At 57.0% G+C, this 18873-nt stretch overlaps 8 protein-coding genes across 8 annotated transcripts; 4 read left to right on the forward strand and 4 right to left on the reverse strand.

The window, feature by feature from the left end:
• Positions 1-418: 418 nt before the first annotated feature.
• Positions 419-1189, forward strand: PSEUBRA_005936 (protein of unknown function DUF4111; the record flags this gene model as incomplete). Its single annotated transcript, XM_059465670.1, has 1 exon — positions 419-1189. The coding sequence occupies one exon, from the start codon at positions 419-421 to the stop codon at positions 1187-1189; it is 771 nt and encodes a 256-aa protein (XP_059321696.1).
• A 221-nt stretch (positions 1190-1410) lies between these two features.
• On the reverse strand, positions 1411-4680 carry PSEUBRA_005937 (Aminoacyl-tRNA synthetase, class Ia; the record flags this gene model as incomplete). Its single annotated transcript, XM_016439339.2, has 1 exon — positions 1411-4680. The coding sequence occupies one exon, from the start codon at positions 4678-4680 to the stop codon at positions 1411-1413; it is 3270 nt and encodes a 1089-aa protein (XP_016289651.2).
• A 576-nt stretch (positions 4681-5256) lies between these two features.
• Positions 5257-8739, forward strand: PSEUBRA_005938 (mRNA (guanine-N(7))-methyltransferase domain protein; the record flags this gene model as incomplete). Its single annotated transcript, XM_016439331.2, has 1 exon — positions 5257-8739. One exon carries the CDS (start codon positions 5257-5259, stop codon positions 8737-8739), a length of 3483 nt encoding a protein of 1160 aa, XP_016289652.2.
• An 841-nt stretch (positions 8740-9580) lies between these two features.
• Positions 9581-11370, forward strand: PSEUBRA_005939 (Cytidyltransferase-like domain protein; the record flags this gene model as incomplete). The annotated part of the gene is made up of 2 exons (XM_059465732.1): positions 9581-9595; positions 9688-11370. 2 exons carry the CDS (start codon positions 9581-9583, stop codon positions 11368-11370), a joined length of 1698 nt encoding a protein of 565 aa, XP_059320305.1.
• Positions 11371-11698: 328 nt separating this feature from the next.
• On the reverse strand, positions 11699-13950 carry PSEUBRA_005940 (Initiation factor eIF-4 gamma, MA3; the record flags this gene model as incomplete). Its single annotated transcript, XM_059465735.1, has 2 exons — positions 11699-11914; positions 12061-13950. The coding sequence occupies 2 exons, from the start codon at positions 13948-13950 to the stop codon at positions 11699-11701; spliced, it is 2106 nt and encodes a 701-aa protein (XP_059320306.1).
• A 957-nt stretch (positions 13951-14907) lies between these two features.
• On the reverse strand, positions 14908-15356 carry PSEUBRA_005941 (Cytochrome c oxidase, subunit VIb; the record flags this gene model as incomplete). Its single annotated transcript, XM_016439338.1, has 2 exons — positions 14908-14994; positions 15078-15356. 2 exons carry the CDS (start codon positions 15354-15356, stop codon positions 14908-14910), a joined length of 366 nt encoding a protein of 121 aa, XP_016289655.1.
• Positions 15357-15975: 619 nt separating this feature from the next.
• On the forward strand, positions 15976-17903 carry PSEUBRA_005942 (uncharacterized protein; the record flags this gene model as incomplete). The annotated part of the gene is made up of 8 exons (XM_059465741.1): positions 15976-16170; positions 16272-16489; positions 16553-16672; positions 16769-16830; positions 16909-17296; positions 17401-17528; positions 17612-17680; positions 17773-17903. 8 exons carry the CDS (start codon positions 15976-15978, stop codon positions 17901-17903), a joined length of 1311 nt encoding a protein of 436 aa, XP_059320307.1.
• A 157-nt stretch (positions 17904-18060) lies between these two features.
• PSEUBRA_005943 (Tim10/DDP family zinc finger) lies at positions 18061-18457 on the reverse strand (the record flags this gene model as incomplete). Its single annotated transcript, XM_016439340.1, has 2 exons — positions 18061-18172; positions 18255-18457. The coding sequence occupies 2 exons, from the start codon at positions 18455-18457 to the stop codon at positions 18061-18063; spliced, it is 315 nt and encodes a 104-aa protein (XP_016289657.1).
• Between the last annotated feature and the right edge of the window lie 416 nt (positions 18458-18873).

Genomic DNA, 18873 nt, shown 5'->3' on the forward strand with positions numbered 1-18873 from the left:
ACCCCAGCATCACCAAGCTACGCCGCGCTACCTCTGAACGGAGTGTTCAAAGGGTCAGTTGATAGCCGGCTCCCACTTTGGCAGAGCAACACTACCTCGTGCCAAGCTCGCTGATCTTGGCTTGCATTGCCTTGCTATTGCTGAAGTCAAGAGTCAAGCCTTGAGACGGCTATCAGGCACGCGTCCCCTTACACTCTTGTTGTTTGACAGGACAACTTTGAATGCTGCCAATCAGCAGTGCATCATGCTGCTGGCCTAGTAAGATCTGTCTTTCTTGTGATCTTGCATAATTTCACAACCTCAATTTTCAAAGCAATTTTTCTTGCATTCGAAAGGGTCCATTTCAAGAGACCCGGCTATGCACAGGTCTGATGGTTGCTTTTCTGTTTGCACGGTTGCGCTCATTACACGATCATTGATGAAGATGGCAGCGTCGTTACCGGAAGAAGTAGATGCGTACCTGGCAGAGCTCGTCAAACGTCTCCAAGACCTGCTGGCAGACCGCCTCGTCGGGATCTACCTGTTCGGTTCTGCAAGTTACGACGCCTGCGAGCATGGTCGCAGCGACTTGGACGTGCAAGCTGTAGTCAAAGACCCGCTAGATGCAGCCGACAAACAAGCTATCGTCGATCGTTTGACTCACAAAGCCTTGCCCTGTCCAGCGACGAAGCTCGAGTTCGTCGTCTATGCTCAGAGCACTGTGCATCCCGCCAATCGTCACCCTCGCTTCGAGCTCAATCTCAACACCGGTTCGCGCCAAGCAGATCACGTCAGCTTTGATCCTGCCAACGAGTCAAGCCACTGGTTCCTTCTCGACATTGCATTGGGACGTCAGCTCGGTCGCAGCTTGTTCGGATTGTTGACGAGAGATGCCTTTGCTGCGATTCCGCGGCGATGGATTCTGGAAGCGATCGCAGACTCGCTCAAGTGGCATCAAGCAAATGAGCTGGCTTCACCGAACAGCGTCCTGAACGCTTGCAGAGGCTGGCGATATGCCGTCACCGGCAGCTTTTCTTCGAAGGTCGAGGGCGCAGATTGGGCGATGCAGCAAGCAGGCGTACCGGATGTGATCGGCAGCGCGATCACAGCTCGCGGCGCAGGAGGCGAGCTTCCAGCAGACCAGGTCTCGCAGCTGTATAGACTGATCGAAGGAACAGTCAATGCCGAGCTCGGAACAACCGAAGCGTGATGACCACGTCCGAGCTTTGCCGCTGGACGCTTCATCAGAGGGCACGGTGTCGGGACTCTTCTCAGAACTCGCATCAGGTCAGGCTTTTTAGCTTCTGCCGATGCCTCGAACGATGACCATAGTCAGGGAAGAACCACGCACATCGGATCGTCAGAAGTGGAATAGCAAGATGCTTCGTGTCGAGCTATTGCACTCGAACGGACCGGTTCATATTTGCACTTCTACGTGACTAGACTATCAAGGACGGTCTGGCACCTCGCGCAGAGCTTGTCGGTTTCTGCCTGCTTGCGCAAAGTGCGGCAGCGCGGACACTTGTGGCCAGAGCTATGACGGAGGCGGAGAGTGATCACGTCTTCGTGATCTCTCGTCCCCAGAATATTCGAACCTGCGCAAACCTGCTCGCCCTCCTTGACCACATTCACCTTCGCCACGTTGAACAGCTCCGTCAGCTCCGAGGCGGACGCGTGCAGTAACGACGACAGCTGCGACTGGTCTTGCTTGATCATGAGATCAAGCTCGACTTCGAACGACGTCTTCACATGCGAGGCTTGCCTTGCCTCTTCTATCAGTAATAGAGCGACGTCTCGCAGCTGCATCAAGTGTCTGGCGTCGGTAGATGCCTGCTGGTCGTTCCAGCCTTCGTCGACCGTGGGCCAGCCTGCCGAGAATACGGATGACGCGCCTTGAGTCCCTTCCGCAGGATCGCTGCTGGCACCGTTGCGGAAGTGGAAGATCTCTTCGCTGAGGAACGGAGTGATTGGCGCCATGATCGCCATCATGGTGCGCAAGATCTGGTCGATTACAGCTACCATGGTCGTACGTCGTTCGGTCTCTACACCGTCCAGGTAGAGACTGTCTTTGCCGACGTCGAGGTACAGATTCGAGAGTGTTGCGTTGGCAAACTCGGCCAGCCGACGAACCACCTGAGCATAGTCGTACGCCTCATAAGCCGCAGCGCAGGCCCGCTCCAGCTCATACAACTCGTGCATCACGAAGCGATCCAGCAGTCGCATGTGCGTCTTGTCGAGTTCGGCGATGGCTTCGCTCGCAGGCAGGTTGGCAAGCATGAAGCGGGCGGTGTTGCGAAGCTTGCGCAGCGTCTCTGCCGTCTTGTGAACGATGTCGTTGCCGATGGGCGGATCAGTGGTGTAGTCGCTCCTAGCGACCCACAATCGCAGCACGTCGATTCCGTACGCGGGTTCGGCCCCTTTGCCACCTAGGATGATGCTCAAGGGCGACACGACGTTGCCGAGACTCTTGCTCATCTTGCGGCTTTCGTTGTCGAGTACGTATCCGTGCGTCACCACCGTCTTGTATGGTGCGACTGGTTTCTTGCCCTCCGGTGTGGTCGCTACGGCAGTAATGAGCGAAGACTGGAACCAGCCTCGATGCTGATCCGAGCCCTCGAGGTAGACATCGGCTATGCTGCCGTGGCTGAGAAGACCGTGACCGTTGTCCTCGGCCGCCAGCCGATCTTTGAGCGTCGCCCACGAGGTGCCGCTGTCGAACCACACGTCCACCGTGTCCTCGCCCTTGCGCCAAGTGCGCTTCGCATCGCGGTACTGAGGCGCAACAAAGACCTCGGCGTCAGCCTTCCACCAATAATCGGTGCCTTTCTTCTCCAGAATGGATGCGATGTGCTCGATATTGTCGACTGTCATCAACGGCTCGTCGGTCACTGTATCGTACAGCACCGGAATGGGAACGCCCCAGACGCGCTGCCGGGAAATGCACCATTCGGACCGCCCTAGGATGAAAGACTCGAGACGCGCGCGCGAGTTTTCTGGTACGAATGTGACCTCGCGGAGTGCCTCGATTGCCTGCTGCTTGATGTCGTCGAGGTTGGCGAACCACTGTGCTGTAGCGCGGACAATGACAGGCTGCTTTGATCGCCAATCGTAGGGGTACTTGTGTCGTATTGTTTGTGCCGATATCAGAGCACCTCGTTCCTGCAATATGGTGATTACCTCTCGAGCGCCCTCGTTGAGGACTTCTTTGCCGACGAGTCGTTCACCGAGGGCAGATTTGTTATCCGAGCTTCTTTGCACAGCTGCCTGATTGAGTTCGAGGATGTCGGAAGAGTAGCATCCTTGGTCATTGACGGGAGAAAAGATGCCGTCGCGCTGCAGATGGCCCTGCTGTTTCCAGATCTGGTAGTCCTCGGCACCATGCGCCGGTGCCGAATGGACCAGTCCTGTGCCGGAGACTGCCGTGACGTAGTCTGCCATCAATATGGGCCTAGCAGAGCTGTGAGGGGATGCGAGCGGTGAGCGGTAGGTCGAGTCGGCTAGGTCCATTCCGCGAACGCGGACCAGCTCTTCGAGTGGACCAAAGGTCAACGTGTCTGTATCGCCTCCTTTCACAGAGGAGATGGCTGGAAGCGAAGACAGCGCCTCGAGGCGGTCACTTCCGACGACGTAGCAGGGTCCGTCCGTCCCTGCTCTTCGTACAATGCTATATTCGAGTTCTGGGTTGACATTGATGGCCATGTTGGACGGCAGAGACCAAGGCGTGGTGGTCCATATGATGGCACGAAGATCGTCCGCTATCGATGCTTGCTGACCGAGCTTTTGCAACAGGGTGGATCCGGCACGGAGCTGGAAAGCAACGTAGACTGCTTTGCTGAGATGATCCTCGCGGTACTCGAGCTCAGATTCGGCGAGTGCTGTGCGATTCGACGGCGACCAGTAGACCGGGCGATATTGTCGATAAATGAGCCCTTTGCGCACCATTTCGCCAAAGACGCGCAGCTGGCGAGCTTCGTAGCCTGGGTCGAGCGTCCGATAAGTCGCAGCATCACTCCAGTCGGCCATGATACCAAACTGACTGAATTCGTCCTTCTGCGTCTCTATCGCTTTGACTGCCTCCGCGTGAGCTCGCTCGCGAATCTCGTGCGGCTTCATTTTGCTTCTTTCCTCCGCAGTCACGTTGGCTAACGCCTTCGCCTCGATGGGCAGACCGTGGCAGTCCCAGCCGGGCATATAGTGCACTCGTTTGCCGCGTAGCACCTGATACCGATTCATGATGTCCTTGAGAATCTTGTTGAGCGCATGACCGCAATGCAAGTTGCCGTTGGCGTAGGGTGGACCATCGTGAAAGACAAAGTCGCCGGCCGTCTCTGGCCTGGACCGCTGCCATTCGTAAAGCTCCCCACAGGTGCGATCATAGAAGAGTCTGTCTCTTTGCGCGGCATTTGCGCGAATACCGAACGGTGTGTTGGGCAGCTGGAGGGTGTGAGAGAACTCTTTCGAGCCTTTATCTGCTGATGACTTTTCCTTGCCCGACTTCTTCTTGAGGGTGGATGCCGATGTTTGGAGCTGACGAGACACTGGCTGCGGCCTTTGCAGAGATATTGCTGCGCCCAAGGATTGTGCTAATGGTCGAGTAGATGCTTTCCAAGCAGATGCAGATCCCCTAGCGTGGCAGAACAGACAGTGCCGTATAAATGGCAGGCCTCGCCAAGCTGCTGCCCGTGCGGACGACGACAACATCGTGTGGAGGGCCTGCGTCGACTAACTGGAGGCAGCCAGCTTCTAGTAAGTCGCTGATGGAGGTTCTCTGCCCTAAGCCGCGTGCTTGCAGATTGTCGAGTGTCACCTCAGGTCGTCCATATCCAAGGTGTCGCTGTGTTGGTCGTTGTCAAAGGAAGGGTCCAAGAACTTTTTTGGACACACCCTTTCTTCTTGACCACAAGCTGAGAACCGCATTCCGAGCTTGACAGCACCTCAAAATGAGAATCTCACATCCTTGTCGAAATTCCCAGGGTCGGCTCCGAGTCGCGTGTATGAAGGGTGCTTCTTTGCGACTTTTCCGCACTTTTTTGGCCTTCTCCGCATCCATCTTCCTCTCGGCTCAGCCTTCCACACCTCCTTTCATCATCACAGCATTGGTCTCCTCAAATGGGACTCGCGATCGACCAGAGAGAGTTCTGAAGCAGCGCACCCAGGCAAAGAGTTCTATCGCCAACGCACACGGTCCCAGCATGTATCTGCAGTCTCCTTTGCTCTAATTCGTCAAGGGGCTCGCCTCATTCCCCTTCCCAAAGTGGGTTTCATTATCTCGTCGACATGCCAGGCTACGACCCGGTCCGCGACGCTGGCGGTCCTGGCTTGAGTCGAGCTTCGCCATCTGCCAGGCCCCGCTCAGATCAAGCCCCTCGTCCGTCGCCATCATCCGCCGCTTATGCACCCCGACCCTCCGCTGCATTCAACGACGATCCCTCTGCTTCTCGGCGTAGCATCTCCGGTCACCCCATCGACCAATATGGTGATGTCCAGGCAAGCTATTCTCGCCGAATCAGTCACGAAGGCCCGTCAGGTCAACCCGTAATCTCGCCGCGTACTCCCACTACTGCGCTTCCCCCTCACGAACGCTATGCGGATCATGGTTACGCTGCCCAGCAACAGTACGAGCACAGTCCTCGCAACTCATTCCACTCCGAAGAGCCTCATCCATCAAGGCGCAGTGCGTCCATCGCCGACCTGATTGCTGTGAGTGAGATGTCGGATGCCGAACACGACCGACACCGCGAAGCCCACCGGTGGTCGGCTCAGTACGGCGGGGAAGAAATGGCAGCAGATGGCAGCATGAGCAGGTCCAGCAGCCAATCGGGCGGCTTTCATGGCCCCTCGGCCCCTCTTCCACACAGCACTTCGCATCCGCGCATGTCGCATCCAGCTCCGCATCAATTGGGTCGATCCGAACGCAGTCCCAGCATGGCGCATCTGCTCAATGATGGAACGGCTGGCGCCGTTCAGGACAGACCGAGGTCCGGCTCCCATTCGTCGGTCTCATCGTTCCATTCGCACCCGCATCCGCCCCCACAGCACTATTCCAGTCAGATGTCACCGCACGGCCATCCTTCGTTGCAGCCCTCGCCCGGCTCAATGATGCACACTCGCGAACCGGTCGGCCATCCTTCCGTCATTGGAGGTCCGAGCTCCTACCGAGTCAGCTCACCATCCAGTGCCTATCCGCCAGCTATGCATCCGCACAACCAGCCAACGCTTCATCGCGAAAGCAGGTCCAGCCCTGGAGTCGGCGCGCATCACCCGGGCCACCCTGCTGAGAGAACCCGTCACGTAGCTCAGGGTGTCCCCGTTGGCCACGGTCCACCGCCTCGCTCTGCATCAGGCTCATACGCACACGCTAGCACTTCCGCTAGTCCCGCATCCCATCCTTACGCCCACCTGCAGCCCTCGCCGTCACATCGCTTTGCGGTGCCAGACGTACCCACGACCCGCTCACCAGAGAGCAGGCGTGTACCATTGCCACGATCACCTTCATTGATCCACGGCGCCCATCCGCGTGCACCTTTGCACCATGACTCATCCTCATCTTGGACCGGCGAAGAACAAGAGGCGTCATCGGCTGCAGGCATGCCACCCCCGCTGATCCACGCATCTCCTCGTAGGGATAGCTACGGTCAGCCGACACATCCATATGCTCATCGGTATGCGCCAGCAACTCCAAACAACGGCATGCCACCTACGCCAGGAAGTGCTGCATCGCAGGGTGGATACCCGCTCACGCCAGGCTCCAGATCTTTGCCGCCGCACACGCCCAACTCGGCGTATGCTCGCAGAGGCGGCGACGGCTACGAGGAGAGCAATTACTTCCCGCACATGTCCGAGTCCGCACCACCGGCCGCCTATGATCCGGCGCGCGAAAGGTCGAGCAGCTTCACACAGTCCGAGCACCCTCGTCGCAGCGCAGATTTCGGTCCTGGTGTACACAACGACCATGGTGGCTATGGCGATGGTCGTGACAGCATTCTGACCCCTGGGTCAGCCCATCACGCGGGCGGTCCGATGCATCCAAGAGATCGTGCGCACCCAGCTTTGCCGCCGACGGCAATCTCTCCTTCGTTTGGCCCTCAGCGACGGGCTCAAAATTTGAAGGCGGAGGAGGAAGCGCTGGAGCTGAACGGGCGAAGGCACAGCGGTGAAGAGGCCTACCGCCTCGAAGCTGAGCGCTCACACTATCCCCATGAGCGTGACGGGCAATACGACGGAGTCGCGGCCAAATCTCAGCAAGATCTCGACAAGCTCCGCCGATACCACCACGAGGAGACCACGTCAAGACGCGACTCCCGTGACTCGTCCAAAAGAGAAAACGAAGCGACATCGTCTGATCGAACCGGCGATGCAATGCAAGCATCCAACGACACCTCAACGCAGCCATTCGATCAGAAGCGCTCTCGAGAGGTTTCGCTGGACACACATCGCCCTGTTCCTGAGCCGAAGTCTGACGATCTTGCTCACATCAAGGATGATGTCGAGCTGACGGCCAAAGCTGACGAGGAGGAAGTCGAGACAAAAGGGCAGCCCGACATCAAGATCGCTCCCCTGCCACGCTATGCGCCCACGCACCGGGTGTCGCATCCAAGGCAAGTGATGCGTCCCATCGGCATCGAAGAGATCGATCGGAAACGAGCGCGTTGTCGCAATCCACTTCGGCGAGAGTGGGAGCAGCTTCACCAAGCCGACAGCCGAGAAGCGCTGGACGAGATCCTGCGCGCTTTCCACATGGAGCTTGCCGGGCAGAACGGCTCGGCATCCGCATCAAATGGAGAGCAACCGAAGCCTTCGGATGTCAAGAAGCGCGCGATTGGCGATACCCTCGAAGATGCCGAAGAGGTGGCGGACCACTACAACAAACGTCGAGAGGTGGGCATTCACGGACGTGAAGAGTCGCCGATCATCGCGCTTCGCAAGTTCAATAACTGGATCAAGTCGGTACTCGTTGGCACGTTTGCACGCGGACGCTACGACGAGCCACAGGGCCCTCGGTACCGAACACGCGGTGGACGCATCCTGGATCTGGGCTGCGGCAAGGGAGGAGATCTCAAAAAGTGGGACAAGGTGAGCCCGAGCGCCTTGGTGGGCGCCGACATTGCCTCTGTGTCGATCGAGCAGGCCATCACGCGTCATAAAGAGAACAGGCAGCGGTACTCTGGCGACTTTTTCGCATTTGACTGCTTCTCGACGCCGCTGACCGAGGTCATCCCTCGCGAGCTACTGGAGCCGATGTTTGACAATGTCACGCTCCAGTTCTGCATGCACTACGCGTGGGAGAGCGTCGAGAAGGCGAGGATGATGCTGGACAATGTCGCACGCTACCTTCGCAGAGGAGGTGTCTTCATCGGCACAATCCCTGACAGCCGTGTGTTGCGCGACCGTCTCACCGCGGGTGGCAACCCGGACGACCGATCGTTCGGGAACCGATACTACAAGGTGGTGTTTGACCAGGTGGACACGTGGCCGGCCTTTGGCAACCGATACACGTTCTTCCTCGAGGACGCGGTTGAGAATGTGCCGGAATACGTGGTGGACTTTGATGTGTTTGAGGACCTGGCTATGGAGGTAGGACTGCGGTGCATCTACCGCAGGAACTTTGCCGAGATGTACGAAGAGGGGTCCAGGCACGAAGAGCATGGCAAGCTGCTCGAAAGGATGAAGGTGGTCGACCGCTACGGGTCGTTGGCTCTGGATGAGGAGATGTGGCAGGCAGCGACACTCTACCTCGGCTTCGCCTTTGAGAAGATGTGAAAGGGCTGTATCTGCAGAATGCAATGTATCATTACCATGCTGACTTTCGTCTGTGCCATTGAAGGGGCATCAAAGCTTGTGATCCGCTTGCGAGCGCGTAGATTCGTTGAGCATGATCTCACACCGTCTTTCGACGCGAAAAATGGGCTCTCCGCGGCGGCAGCTGCCGTTTCTAGAGCTGCGGGCTCGATCGGATGCAAGAAGGGAAGCAGATCGCGGCCTTGCCGTGTGACTTTGGGATTTCGATTTCCGACCTTTTCTGGCTCTGCCTGGCTGCCTGATGTTTTCGATTATGGGAGCAGGTTGGGCCCTTTTTGCTATCACGAGGGCGAGTCAGAGAAGAAGGTCAAGACCAAAACGAATCTGATTGCGCTCGGCAACCGACCGAAATAGCCTGCGGGAGCGAGGGGCAAGGTCCCTGCCTGTTTCATGCGGCGTTGAAGAGGAAGAGGAGCAGCCAGGCGTTACATTTGCTTATTGCCGAGCGAGAGAGAAGGCAATCACACAGTCGGACGGACCGATCGATGACCGGCAAAGTACCGAATCACCGTTCCCACGCTGTTTGAGAGTTGCGCATAGCATCACACCAAAAGCTCATCGCCGCCTACATCTCTTCCCTCCTCCATCACATTCTCGTCGTCTTGAAACGGCACGTCCGAGCCGCCATCGCAGGACGACTCATCATCGAAGACCCTTGACGGCGTCATACACGGACCCACCGCCGCACATCCAAGCTGCTTCGTAGATAACCTGACTCAACAACAAGATCGAAACACACCCACTTTCCGCAGAGCTGCTACATCTGGTCCCTCCATCAGCTGTCACCGCATCCTTCCGAAACATGTCCCGTCAAGCTGTAAGTCTTTCAGCCCTATGTTCCGTGTTATGGCGCCAATCCGATGGCTGACGGATGCTGACTGATTTCGTGCATTTCCGTCTCGAACACAGCCAACCGCACCGATGCCCCGAATGACAGACTCGCAAGCAGGGCCAGGCGCTCCCTCCTCACTCAAGTTTCAAGCGCTTTCGGTGCAGAGCTTTCATCTCGACAGCCCGCCATTCACAGGTGCCCCAATCGGTGGAGCAGGCCCACTCGACGAAGCAGGACAGCGACTATCGAGCCAGGACTCGGATCTTTCCAACAACACAGACATCAGCTCAAATCAGCAGCCAGATAGCCCATCACGCGCAGGTCGATCTTCCAGAAGAGCAGGTGGGAGCAGTCCACTTTCGAAAGCAATCAACATGTCGGATGACCACGACCCATATACCCGCTCCATGTCGCAGGCGCGTTCGTCACCTCCAGCGTCATCAGCAAGCTCGTCTCAGCAGCACGATAGCGTCAAGACACCGACGGCGGAGAGGCGGTCGTTGATACAGAACGGGATGACTGAGGCTGGAAACGCCTCAGCAAATCAGGCGGCATCACAAAACGACGAGGGGCAATCACATTTACGCCCTCAATGGGATCGAGATGTGCCGCAGTGGGATCTCGACGAGAAGATGTCGCGCGGTGCGAGCTCTGCCAGCCTTGCCACGCTTTCTCCGAGCAAGTCGGCTAGGGGCTTGTCACCAACGGGCGCAACCACCTCGTCTGATCGCACGAATGGCCACCCCGGCACTTCCCAGAGAACAGGCAGCCATTCGTCCAGCAACAGCCGCACGTCACCCCTGCCCTCCACCTCGGACGACCGACCCGCCTACTCGCAGTTCACCGAGGATCTCGACGACAAGGAAGACGCAGGCTCTTCTGCCGCCGACCGGGACGAAGAAGTCGACGGTCCTGGGGGCATTCCTCTCCCCAGCGCCTCCCGCGACGCGCGCGTACCTCAGCAAGGCCAAACAAAAGAAGACTACGCCTTCCCGCGCCACCGCCTCCCCACCAAGATGCGGGACGAATCCAAAACCCCACTTGTCATTGTCGCCTGTGGGAGTTTCTCTCCGCCCACCTACCTCCACCTGCGAATCTTCGAGATGGCCAAGGACCAGATCATCGAGTCGGGCAAATACGAGTTGCTCGCAGGGTACTATTCGCCTGTGTCGGACTATTACAAGAAGGAAGGGCTGGCAAAGGCGACGCATCGGGTGCGCATGTGCGAGCTGGCGGTGGAGAAAACGTCAACCTGGCTGATGGTGGATGCGTGGGAAGCGCTGCAGGACGAGTACCAGCGGACGGCGGTGGTGCTCGACCATTTCCACGAGGAGATCAATGGGCAGGCCAACGGCGGTGTTCAACTCAGCGACGGGTCGAGGAAGAACGTCAAGATCATGCTCCTGGCAGGAGGCGATTTGATCCAGAGCATGGGTGAGCCGGGCGTCTGGGCAACCGCAGATCTGCACCACATCCTCGGCCAGTACGGATGTTTGATCGTCGAGAGGACCGGCGCAGATGTCTGGTCTTTCTTGCTCTCACACGATCTGCTCTGGAAGTACAGAAGAAACTTGAAGATCGTCAAGCAGACCATCTACAACGACATCTCGTCGTCCAAGGTGAGGCTGTTTGTCAGACGCGGTCAGTCGATCAAGTATCTGCTGCCCAACAGCGTCATCCAGTACATCGAGAATCAGGGTCTGTACAGATTGCCCCCAGACGAGGATCTCAAATCGGAACCGGAACATCCGAACTGGTAGCGCGCTCATGATCTCAAGCGCTGCCTTGGCCACACAATCATAGACACGTCACCGATCAATCAAAAGACTTCAACATCACCATAACCATTGCGAATGTGAAAGAGGAAGTGAAGTCCAGTCCTTCCCATTGATGTGTGCCTATCTCCTTGGGGAAGGCGATCGCGAGTACGAAGGAGACCGCTGCCGAGTGCGACCGTTTCGCTGCGGAGGAGAGCGCGATCTGGAATCCTTCCGTCTTGGCTCGGGTGAGATCGACCTGGATGGAGACCGCCGGCTGGGACGAGCCCGTGCATCCGGCGATCGGGAGCGGTAATGTGACCCGCGCTGCCTAGAGTCGTAGGACGAACGCGAGAGCGAGCGCGAATACGAGCGTCGAGGAGTGATGGAGCGTGAGATCGACCGCTCTCTGGATCTGGATCTTGATCTCGACGAGTACGATGAGTACGATGCGGATCTTGTACGGCTCCTGCCGCGACGCCGAGTCGGCAGTGGGCTGCGACTGCGTGAAGAGTAGGATCGGCTCGAGTACGAGCGCGAGCGGGACCTAGATCGAGATCGAGATCGTGATCGTGATCGAGAACTGGACGTGTACGACCGAGACGAGTAGGACCTTGAAGAGTAGGAACGAGACGACCGAGAGTAGGAAGAGTACGAGCTGCGACTGCGGGACCCACTGCTGCTGGTCAAGACGCTGGATGAATCGGTGTCGCTGTCGTCTGAGCCTCGTGCTGCCAGCGCTGCTTGTCGTTGAGCCAGCAAGATCTTAGGTGCGTTCTTGAGGTACTCTCGCATGTCCTCCGTCAAGACACCCATGCCGATCGAAGTGAAATAGTTGATCGAGAAACGGGTGCTCTTGGGGTTGTCCTTCGGGAAAAGCCCCTTCCAGTCTTCTTGCAGACTTGGCTCCTTGAAGCGTTCTGCGAGCTCCTTGAGACCCAGCTGCTGCTGCAACTCTTGGAACATGATCTTGACAAAGATTCTCGAGCTGCTGGTGGTGTCCTCTTCATTCATGTGGATGACGGAAAGCGAGGCCCAGCTGATGCTGTCTGTCGACAAGAGATGGCCGAAGAGCCGTGCAATGTTGCGCAGCCGATTCGTCTCGTACCGATGGATGGTGTCGTAGTAGTTGCTGAAGCTCTGAGCAAAGGTGTCGGACCACTTGCGGTGCAGCTTGCAGAATCGCTCGGCCATATTGCCATAGAACTTGCTGTAGGTCCTCTCCTGCGAACAGCACTCGACGATCATGTTGCACAGCTCGATATCCTGCCCCTCTGGCGTTTCGAGTTTGAGAAGTTTGTGAACGCTCTCCTCGAAGTCGAGTGAGGACATGATGGTGAGATAGATGGTCCTTCGAAGATTGATGAGGTTGGTCTCGGTCTTGTCGTGAATCTCGAGCTGGCGTTGTGCGTCGTCCTCGTTGCCACCATCATCGCTCTCGTCCGAGTCGGAACCAGACTCGCTGTCGGCTTCAGAGCCGCTGTCGTCGCTATCCGAGTTCTCTCCCAGGATCTCGGCCTTGATGGACCGATACCGCTCCTCGTTTTCGATGAACTCGGGATCTTTCTTGAAGACGTTAAGACCCTCTTCGACATTGAGCTGGTCATCCAGGCTGACACGGTGGGTTATCTGGTCGTCTTCTTCGACGAGATCAAGTCCTTCTGGGATGCGCGGATTATCCTTGAATGCCTCTCGACGCACCTGCGAAAGCACCTCAATCATATACTGCACTCGTTTGCTGATCTCGCCCTCGTAGAGGACAGCGCGGAAGCGGTCAAAGATGCTGTTGTTAGCCTTTGGCGCTTCTTCGGTCAGGAAAGCGCCTACCTCGCGCATGAAGCCAACGGCAATCTCGACACTGTCGTCTGTGGGCTTCTCGAGAAGAAGCACGAGGATTTCGAGGGCTAGCACTTCGTGGACCACCCTCTGGTTGACGAGCTGAGCGATGAACATGGCCGTTGAATTGCACACCGCTTTGTCGTTGCGCTTGAAGGAGCGTCTGAACTGGGAAACGAGGCGGGTGATGAGCAACTCACCGACCATGGGGAGCTTCGTGTTGACGATGGCTGTGAGCGCAGCGAATACGGGCGTGAACGACAGGGAGAGAGCCTGAGCACGCATGATGGAGCGGCAGTAGAGACCACGACCGCGAATGAGGTTGGCGCTGCCAAAGAGCTCGGGTACAATGCTTTTGATGTTTTCGGTTGCTACCTTGTTGACGAGACCGGTGATGCTTTTCTTGAGAGCGTCCCAGCTCATGCGTTGGTACTCCACGCTGCCGGGATCCGCTGCTGCAGCTTCGGCCATGAGCGCTCTCAATCGAGCTGGCGGAATATACGCGCCTCCTGCTTTTGTTGCTGAGAGTTGTGCTAGCGTGGACCGCAAAGCTTCCCCCTTGGCTGCCGTTTCCTTGGCCTTGGTCTCTTGTTCCAGCGCCTCGCGAGCACGAGAGGCCCTTCGTTTGGATGCTGAATCTTCATCGCTGCTGAAGGATGGTGAGCGACCCCTGCTCGACTTTCTCCTCCTCGACCGTGGTGGCGGTGATCTAGATTCCGACAAGGAGCGAGACGATGTGCTGGACATGGACGGCGAGCGAGTTGTCGACCTCTTGCGTTTGAGTGCTGCTGCGCCAGCGTCGGGAGAGGGTGACCTCGAGCCATGACTCGGCCCACTTGCGCAGCTATCTGGTGTACGATCGCGGGAAGGCATGTTGCTGTGACCTTGGCTCCCGACCACGGTGTTCGGCGAGCCGTTATTCGACTTTGACCGAAGGGTGACTTGGCTGGATTAGCTCGCCTCCATCCACTGCAATGCTAGGCGAGCGGAGCTCCAAGTCACGGAGATGATCAAAGTCTCTTTGAGATCCTTCCGATTTCGGTGACGGCCGAATGATGATGGCCAAAGCCGTGACGGAATCGATGCGATGATGTAGGCGTGTTCAGAGTGAAGGAGGCAGAGTGAAGATTGAACAGGAGAGCGCGTCCCAAGCGCGACTACGGTATGAATGCACACAGCAGCTGCTGCGCATTTCTTGCTCAAATTCTTGCTGGCTTGTGACAGGCCGTGTCCCGAGAAAGCGTTGCTACTCCACCTTTTGACTCATACGAGCTTCATATTGTGTGGTCACCTCATAGCTTGCCCTCGGCGACGTTACACTGAGATCACAAGGCTAACAGAGCTTGATGTAGAATCACATTCCTCGCGGCCAAACGGTCATGTGACGAATTCCTCGGCGCTTCGGTCGGGCAACCCGAGATGGATGAAATACAAATGCGATTGCGTTGAGGAATGGATGTGCGAGCTGAGCATGAATGTGATTGAGCTTGGGTGGCGATGACCGAGCAAATGCAGAAGTGACAGCTGTCTCATGCATATAGCTGGGCGCTGGCTTCGTCCACGCTGAGCGGTGGGTTGACTGACGAGAGTGTGAAAGCCGAGCTTCTGTCCAAGATCACGGAGTGGTCAACAGCTCAACGGGCATCTCGGAGAAGGCCATTGGGCCCTGGTGATGTTGTGACGGGTGCAAGCTGCTCGATATGCTCAGCTCTTTGGTCGATTCATGTCTGCCTGTTGGTACATCATGCGCTGGCGCTCTTCGAGCACTCTTCGCTTGTTGAAGTAGTCGACCTGCAGGATCAAATGGAAGTGCGTTATGGTCAGTCACTTTTCAGACGGATGCGCCGACACGATAGCTGTTCTAGCGAACGTACCCAGCTTCTCGCGCAGTTGGTCTCGTAGCCTTGCCTTTCTGCGAGGCAGGGGTCCTGTTTGCGTGCTTCTTCCACGCTGAGCTTTCTTTCCCTGTCGAGCCTCTCCTGTTCCTCCTTGGCGGCTTTGCCAATCGGTCCCCTTCCATCGCTCATGTCAGTCCCTGGTGGAATTGTAACGCCCTTCTGTGTCAAGCATGCGAAGTAGCTGTCTCGATGTGACCAGCAAGCTTTGCGCTCGTTCCGTGTTGGCGCAGGTGCTGGCTCGGATGTGGCCGCCATTGTGATTGCTTCTGGGATTCCGAGATTGCTGATTGTGCGCAGAGACTCGCACTGCTACTGACCGAAGAGCCTGGCTGATGCGGTGCGGAAGTGCCGAAAGCGGTGGTGATGTGACAGTGTGATGGTCGTGAAGATGCGCATGCGTGGGAAGGCGACTCCCGAAAGCTTCTCATTTGACCCAAAATTTCAAGGTTAAAGTGGAGCTCCACCGGGCTTAGCCAAGCGCAAAACGCTGTTGCCCTGCATCTACACAAGTCGCCTTGCGCCGCTGGTTTCGCCGAAGCTCCATTTGAGCATCACTTTAACTTACTTCTGTCACACGTTGCTGCGCCAAACCTTGCCATTTTGAGCGCTGCTCGAGCAGAAGTGCCTTTGTCCTTGCTGTTGCTCTTGCCTCGTAGGCTGCCAAAGAGCGCCCAGGCCGTAGCCAGCGCGACCGGAGCAAACCGAGCACAAGAGCACAAGCAAGCGGCCAGGAGACTTGTGCCGGTTAGCGTCCGAACATATATAGTCTGGCCTTCATCGGCAAGCGTGCTGTCTGTGTGCCCATACGAGACCGCCTCTATCTTCCACCACCGATTCTCTGCAAAAGCAGACTAACCGATCGGGTTCTGCCATCATGAGGAGTCCTTTGGCTCTGCTGCAGCTGAGCTGCGCCCTGCTTTTCTTGTTCTCCACAACGCATGCTGATGCCACCATCGACGACTCAACGGACGCCTTCATAACCTTCGGACAGCCCGCTATGAACAAGACGTCGCCGTATCCGTATCATGACTCAATTTCGACTTGGTACGCGTCTTTCCTCAAAGTCGCCGTAGGTAGTCCTTTCCTGTGCCTTTGCCACCAGACGATAAAGGAGTATGCTTCATTCGTTGCTGAACCTTGCGACTACTGTTGAGGCTTGACTACCAACAGCTACAGCGCAAAGCATTCCCCGTGGACGAGTACGCAGAACCAGACGACTTTGCTCCCGTATTTGAGCTGCTGCAGGCTGCCTATCCAGGCCAGACTGTCGATGATCTCGCTGAGGATGCATGGGCCGAGCCCCTTGTCTTCAAAGGCAACGAGCTGATCAAGATTGCAGACGATCTGCGCTCTAATTCTTCGACGCAAGAAGCCATCGCTTTTTACATGTAGGTACGGGGCGAGCCCGCTCCCTCTCTGATCACCGGCCGACCCTCGCCTTTGCGACGTAGGAGGGCCGCCAATGTCTTCCGACTCGCTTACTTTCCTTGGGTTCATGAGAGGACAAGCGAGTCCAAAGTCAAGCTCTACGCATGGAAGATGGACAAGAGAGCCTTTTGGCGTGCGATTCGGTAAGTGAGGCTGCTCTGCCGTGCCTTCTATCTTGATGACCGGGGCCTTTGATCTTGTTGGCAGCAGGCTGCTGATACCCTGTTCTGTTTCGATAGCTTAATGGACATCTTCGACTTTTCGAAAGCGACCGCTTCTCTCGCGGGCGACGAAGATCTAGGTGAGTACATCTTCGTGGCTGATGGTCGGCCCGAGTCGGTACAGGATCTGACCCTCACCTCGGTCATCTGCTCGATAGACATTCCGCTTCGCGTGTTCCGAGCAAAAGGCGCAGAAGGACCGCAGTCCACCATCGTCATCATCACTGGTCTTGACCACTATCACACCTATCTGCTGAGTCAACTCTCGGCCTTGGCCTCGTACGGCTTCACCGTGGTCGTCGTCCCAATGCCTGGCACGGCCGATTCGCCCATCACCGGTAGCGACAAATTGGCCGGCAAGGACTACTGGACCAGCATCGTCGACTGGCTTTCCTACAACCCCGAGCTCTTCAAGCCAAAATGCGTCAGCTTCTGGGGCCTGTCGATGGGCTCGTATTGGGCTGTGCGAGTCTCGCGAGTCGAGAAGGATCGCGTCAAAAGGGTAGTGAGCCAGGGAACCGCAAGCCACTATGCGTTTACCAGAACGTAAGTCCGCGCCCGAATGGCAAACGGACCCCATCCTAAGCAAGCGATGCCGCTCACGAGCTGACTCTCACTGTTCTGTTGTATTCGTGACGGACGTTGCTCAGCTGGCTAGAGGCGGCAGAGAAGCTCGCTTATCCATTCAGCCTGCAACGAGCTCTAGGTCGAGCTTTCGGCTACGCCGACGCGGAATCGTTCAAGAAAGACGTCGAGAAGTTCTCACTACTTCGTCAGGGTACGTAGACGAGGTCTAACCGTCGCTTGATCGGGCTGAGAGTGATGACCGCTTATGCTCGGATGCTGTCTTGGTTGGCACAGGCATTCTTGATGAAGACGCGACGCAGCTGATCGCAGTCAACGGCGAGCAGGACACCATCTTCCCCATCGGTAAGTCTGACGCACTCAGAGGGCAGGCCAAGTCAAGCGTGAAGAAAGGCTCCTGCTGACTTGCCACCTCTTCTTCCATTGCTGACCCACAGACGACCAGCGCATCCTTGCCGAACACGGCCCTGGAGCACTCCTCCGATGGTTCCCGCACATGGGACACGAAGGCGAGCCTGTCAGCAGCGCTTGGCTCTTCCAATTTTGGCGCCAGAACGCCTTCTGCTGAGCAGATCTGCCCGTCCTCGCTCATCTTCGAGACCCGAATCGAGCACCAAACCTTTCCCTGCGCTCCACCTTCTCTCGTTCACCCTTGCACAGCAATCACGGGCTGCGTGTAGGTCGATCGGTGTAACAATGCAATGTTTCGAGAATGATGTCTGTGCTTAACCGAAGAACGATCCAGATCCTCCTGGGGCGCCGCCCTGTGCGGCCTGGCCCATCGACTGCATGAGCTCGTTGACCTTTCCGTTGACGGCGAAGAACTTGCTTACGCATCTGCAGAATGAGATCAAGCGGTCCTAGTGAGCAAACCTCTTGTATCGCTTCTGCGGTCTGCTGAATTGCATATGGTACGTACCTGTCGATGCAGATGCTCTCGCCCTTGTTCAGGTCGGGCTCGGCGTATCTTGTCGAGATGCACTTGGCGTGGCAAGACGAGACGAGGCGGTTGAAAACATCGGTGACCATCTCGAGTTCGGCGGTGGCAGCCTCGATCTGGGCCGAGCTGACGGCGCTAGTGTTTGCTGGGGCAGAGCCACCTCCGAGACCAAAGAGAGACATGATTGCTTTTTGACGAGGCTGTTAAGGGTGAGGTTGAGGTGGTGTTTGGAAAGTCAGCGGAAGAGGAAGTTGCGAAAAAGTCAAACAGGGTTGAGCGCGCCCGGCGTGAAAAAATCCGAGATCCGAATTCTCAAACATGACCGCTGAACTTGACAGGTCGCAGCAAATCAGCTCGAAGGCGTATTCTCGCGGGGAGGCCCAGGCTCAACGGCTATCACTGGAAGAGCCCAAGATTGTTCACCATAGATTCCGCTCCCTAGAGATCCTTTGTGTCTGCGTCGTTGACGTCGGCATAGGCGGGGAGACTAATCTGCGCTATCGTCGTCTTGCCCATTCCATACCTCTTCCGCCAAAGAGTGACGCTGGTCCGCGCTTGCGTGGACCGAGCGAAGGTCGTAGCCACTAACGGGGGATGC

The sequence above is a fragment of the Kalmanozyma brasiliensis genome (assembly GCF_000497045.1).
Source record: "Kalmanozyma brasiliensis GHG001 unplaced genomic scaffold PSEUBRA_SCAF8, whole genome shotgun sequence".
Lineage (NCBI taxonomy): Eukaryota > Fungi > Basidiomycota > Ustilaginomycetes > Ustilaginales > Kalmanozyma > Kalmanozyma brasiliensis.